The 5,700-nt window shown below is 37.3% G+C and overlaps 1 protein-coding gene across 1 annotated transcript; it reads left to right on the top strand.

The window, feature by feature from the left end:
- Positions 1-3,044: 3,044 nt before the first annotated feature.
- LOC127447848 (ADP-ribosylation factor-like protein 4C) lies at positions 3,045-5,093 on the top strand. The gene has a single exon (XM_051709949.1). It carries the CDS (start codon positions 3,438-3,440, stop codon positions 4,014-4,016), a length of 579 nt encoding a protein of 192 aa, XP_051565909.1. The 5' UTR covers positions 3,045-3,437; the 3' UTR covers positions 4,017-5,093.
- Positions 5,094-5,700: the final 607 nt, after the last annotated feature.

Raw genomic sequence — 5,700 nt, 5'->3', positions numbered from 1 at the left:
CTAATCCGAATATGCTTCCCGTCCAAAGCTCCTAAGCAATTTGGAAATTTTACAGTGACTTGAAATCCCTCCGATATCTTCAGCCACTCATCTGCTGTTGTAGGGCACTGGAAAAGAAAATAATAAATCATGAATTCACCATGCTTCTACTTGTTAATTCACCTTTTAAAAATATTTTACAGGAGCCTACTTTACTTGCGGAGGGTGGGATGTGTGAAAGTGAGGACAGAGAATAGGATAAAGGACAGGTAAAAGAAGCGGAATAACAAGAGAGGGAAGAGGAGAAGGAAAATTTACAGCCCACACCAAAGAGAAGCCATCCTAAAAGAAGAATTTCATCTGATGCTGCTCAGGCCCAAGACCTGGCCATTCTTGGGGCCATAAATGAAACTCTAAAAGTTCTGACAGGGAAGCACCACCAGAACAAGCAGCCATCCAAGACTGACAGTATACCTGCCTTCTGTCAGTACATAGAGCAGCAATTGCGAGCAACTGAAGACCCACACCACCTACATACCGTTCATTTTCAAATACATCAGATACTATATTCCAGCCCATCTCCAAATCAATATGCATATGGGTATTTACATCCCTGTAGTCCCTGAATTACATCTAAATTTATGATTCAAATGATTTAAACAATGTTTTTGGGTTGCTACAAGTTTAAGTCTCACCCTGTATGTGTGGTTGTATGTTTGTTTTTTGTTTATAGTTATTTATTTATTTGTATTTTCCAACTTCATCCAATTCAATGCTTTTAGAATTTTAAAGTAAGGTTTTAAAATGATAAATGACACAAAATAAAGAATTACTTCTTTAAATTAAGTATTGATGTTATTCTGTTCTCAATCAACAGAAAATTACTTTGTTTTGTTCCCAAACATATATGAACTGTAAAATTGTGTTAATAGCACAAAGGAATGAAGCATTTGGTTACAGCATTTGTAACTATGGTGCCCTTTCTCACCAAGTGTACAGCTGACATTTCTTTCTTATGAAGTCCTTATGATGACATCGTGTGTAATCACATAACATGAATTTATATAGCATGCATCATTAATCTCTGTGCATAGAATAGCACTAACACTATTATTAAACTAGATAGTGCAGAAAGCTTTGACCTTGTTCAGCACCACTGGAACTGACAGCTCCATAATGATGCGCATACTTAAATTAAAGCACAAGAGCGGACACCGACATATTATTTGAGAAAAGGTAATTATGTATCAATGTGTTGTTTAAATACATTTGTTTATTTCGGCCCCTGGTGAAGATCATCTACCCTTGAGTTTTGGTATCAATCGGGATCATCCACTTAACCGTATGCCATTTTAGTATTCTGTTGTATGAAGTAAGAAGCGAGATCGCAGATGTTAAATGTTTATTACATACATTTGAGTAAAACTCTTGTTCACAATGTATGACCTAACAATGATCTTATCTTACCACATAACCTACCTTAAAGGAATAGTTCATCCAAAAATGAAAAGCAAATTTTCTCACCCTCAGGCCATCCAAGATGTATCTGAGTTTCTTTCTTCATCAAAATAGAATTTAAGACTTTTAGGATTTAATTTCAGGCCTCCTCCTCTAAACAATGCAAGTGAATGTACTCCATTATTTGACGGTCCAAAATGCATATTTAGGGTGCATCAAAATAATCCACATGACTCCAGTCAAAAAAAAAAAAAGTTCTTCTGAATGCAAACGATTGATTATTTTTAGAAACGCGTCATTGTTTACAAGAGAAACTTGTGCCGTTCACAAACCAAAACAATTTAAAAACAATAAAAAATCCATATAATAATAATAATAATAATAATAATAAATAAATAAATAAATATGTAAACAATGACACGCTTCCTGACTTCTCCTCCATGTGACATTTGACCTTACCAACGAGCTTACATCATCCCTCTCATGAGCGCACGTCACAGAGATGTACAGAAGCGAACATTTGTAGTTAAAAAGTATATAAGTATTGTTTTGTTTCTCAAAATAATCAATCACTTGGGTTCATAAGAACTTTATTTGTCGACTGGAGTCGTGTGGATTATTTTGATGCACCCTAAATATGCATTTTGGTTCGTCAAATAATGGAGTACATTCACTTGCATTGTTTAGAGGACACCAACTGTTGGTGTCTGTTGGTGCAATGTGAACATAACCATTATGTTTCCAACATTTTAAATCCAACGGCCGACTTTAATATGTTGGTGATTGTCGGCGTTGGTCAGTGTCTGTCGGTGCAGTGTGAACTGGCCTTTAGATAAGGTTACCTAGTTTCGCAGTTTGTTGTCGCTGTTGAATAGCGGAAGAGAAGCACTGAGGCAAGGCTCTCGGGAGCACGCATAAACGTCACATCCTTTGGATTTTCCCGGCAAAACAGACCCCCTCTCTTCGCATGAAAATCAGTCTATAGGCTTTAATAGGCAACCTAGGAAGTCCGGGAAGGCTCATTTTTTAAGTTGTGTTACAAGCCGTTCACACATTGGCAAAAAAAAAAAAAAAGAAAGAAAGGCGAATATTACATGCAAATTGTTACATATTGCACCTTTAAGCAAATGGTCTGGAGAAATTCAAACCCTTCTTGGTTATTTTGTGCCAGCCCCGGTTTCTTTGGGAGGGAGGATTTAATTAAAGGACGACAGAGGGCGCGATATACCAACAATAACACTGTAGCTCAGAAAATGATGAAATTATTCGAAAAAATATTATGATCTTATTGATTATGATTCTACAACAGAACGTATTTTAGTATATAAGAAAAAAAACAATATATATATATATATATATATATATATATATATATATATATTTTTTTTTTTATTTTATTTATTTATTTATTTTTTTCCTGAAGAGTTGGCTTTTATGATTTTAGATGAGGTGCAGACACCTAATCTAAAACTATTTTACTGATGCAACGTCCTTGACGCACCCCGGTTTCTGTACCAATAACTCCTTCCACGAAAAAATCGAGAACATGATACCCAGCGCACAGGCTGCTGAAGGGTTTGTTTTTCACATGAAATGCGGGCGGAGTTTCTCCAGTGTGAGGAGCACAGCAGCTGCTGCAGGGCCACTGCTGGGCTTCCATTCATTACTTCACATTCGCTTTTGCCCAAGCACTGCGTGAGAAGACACGTTTGTGCTATGCACAAGAAAAGCTTTTTGATCGCTTTAATTCACCACTGATGTTGAAGACCGTCCAGGGGTCGGGAGAGACTGAAGACAAACCCGTCGGGTACTTCAGGAGGAATTTTTTAAGCAGTCTGTGAGAGGAATGTTGATGTGAGCTGGACCTGATATCAATAATACGGGTCACACGCGCGTTACAATGATCGCTTCATCAAATTCAATCTGAACTGAGACGAATTGCTGGTGCTGACGGGACTGCATCGGTTTTATCCCAGCTAGCCAGGAGAAACGGGATCAAAATGGGAAACAGTTTCTCCAACATATCCGCGTTTCAGTCTCTCCATATAGTGATGCTCGGCTTGGATTCCGCAGGGAAAACCACGGTTCTCTACAGACTTAAATTTAACGAGTTTGTCAACACGGTGCCCACAATTGGATTCAACACGGAAAAGATCAAACTGAGTAACGGCACAGCCAAAGGAATAAGCTGTCATTTTTGGGACGTTGGTGGTCAGGAGAAACTCCGGCCCTTGTGGAAATCCTACAGTAGGTGCACGGATGGTATTATTTATGTCGTGGACTCCGTAGACGTGGATCGATTGGAAGAAGCTAAGACAGAGCTGCATAAAGTTACCAAATTCGCTGAAAACCAAGGAACGCCGCTATTAGTCATTGCCAATAAACAGGATCTGCCTAAATCTCTGCCTGTGGCGGATATAGAGAAGCAACTGGCGCTCCAGGAGCTCACGCCTGCCACTACATACCACATCCAACCAGCCTGTGCCATCATCGGCGAGGGGCTTCACGAGGGCATGGACAAACTGTATGAAATGATAGTCAAACGACGAAAGACCCTCAAACAGAAAAAGAAGCGATAACCGAGGACTCTTAAAGCCTGAACATGCCTTTTTCATTGCTGATGCCCTGAGTCATTGGGCATGCCATTGCAATGTTGCACTGTTGACATTCATTTAGATGTTGTTTTTTTTTTTTTTTTTTTTTTTTTCAAGATGGATTTATGTCAGATATTTCTGATGTTGTTACATTTGTGATGCATGTAAACATGATGGCGCAGGCGAATTTAACAACGAACCAAAAAAAATAAAAAAAAAAATAGAATTGATTTGTTTCATATAAAAGGGCTGGTCCCTGTTAAGCTGCCATTAATTTTCATAGCCTGGTCATCAGTTTGAAGGAGATCTCTTCCTAAGCACTGTGAAAAACGCTGTAACATTGTTTCATGGAATGCTTGATATCTTTCACTGACTCTTATTGAAGAGTGAAGAACTAAAGAACATTTTGTTTGTTTGTTTGTTTGTTTGTTTTTTTTGTTTGTTTTTTTTTTTGGGAGAACTGTAGCTTCAAAATCCCTGAATGAATTTGGGTTTTGAGGATCTTCAATGCTGTGACTTCACAGGCCTGAGTGAGTACTGGGCATCATGAAGATGTCTAGACTTATGGAATCTCTGAAGAACACAAATGATTGACAGGGCATTACCTGCAACATGGTCCATCTCCAAGCACTTTTTTCGTACTGAGATATTAGTGTACAACACTGCAGAAGAGATATTAGATTTCAGTGTATTACAGTGTCAAGATGAATCCTGAAGTATTTTTTAAATAAAAAGTGTGGTTAAGGAAGCACGTGTTTTCTTTATGTACTTTATCAGAGTAATCTGAGGATAAAAGGCATGTAGGAAATATTTTATTTAACTTTTTCATAGCAAATGAATAGTTCAATGGAACTGGTATTGTGATAACATTAAATTCTCTGTCCAAATCCATGCCAGATCATATTGGCTATAGTTTCATCAGAAATTCTGAAAGTATGAACCCATTTCTTGACATCTTAATTTGAGTGTCTAATTAATTGGAGACAGTCTTGACTTGAAAGCTATACCAAGCTTTCTTTAAACATTGAAAGATGCCATTAAAACAGACAGATCATTCATTAATCCTTACAGACTTCTGTTTATATTATTTTTTTTTTTCTTTAAACCAAAAACATGAAGAACATCGCAATTGTGTTTTGATACCACCATTCCCTCTATATTATATTGGTTAAAGAGAATAATCCCCCTTTCCAATAATGCTGACAATGGTGTCTTTCTATTCCATATAACTCTAAGGTTTCATCCCAGGAGGGAAGAGATGGTCAGTCTAAAAAAAGACCCCCTTTTAAGAAACCAGGCTGGTCATATAGAGCTGCAATTAGCAAAATGTTGTGGTATTACTTGAAAGAAAATTTAACACAATTCTAAATAATCTCCAGTAATTAAAATATGTAATTATGTTTGCGTTTGTTTGTCACACTTGGTCTTCACCCAACAAACCTGCCATAAAGTTACACCAAAAACATTAGAGAAATGTTATTATTTTACTGTTTTGGATGCAAACTGGGCAAATCTCTTAATAAGAGAATTTCTACCGAATTAGAGTATAGCTGGTAAGTGCTAAGTGTCTTGATTTTATAGGAGAGATGATAAGAGCTTTGCCAGACATGAAACTTTCATGAAGATCAGGTTTCAGATGTGGTTTTAGTGGAGACAGAAGGCATTTCCC

This window comes from Myxocyprinus asiaticus, chromosome 11 (genome assembly GCF_019703515.2).
Source record: "Myxocyprinus asiaticus isolate MX2 ecotype Aquarium Trade chromosome 11, UBuf_Myxa_2, whole genome shotgun sequence".
NCBI lineage: Eukaryota > Metazoa > Chordata > Actinopteri > Cypriniformes > Catostomidae > Myxocyprinus > Myxocyprinus asiaticus.
Note: the sequence above shows the minus strand (reverse complement) of the source record. Positions and strands in the feature narration are given on the sequence as shown.

What these genes read in the sequence shown, in the direction of transcription:
- LOC127447848 (XM_051709949.1), top strand. Translation starts at nt 3,438, where the DNA reads ATGGGAAACAGTTTCTCCAACATATCCGCGTTTCAGTCTCTCCATATA.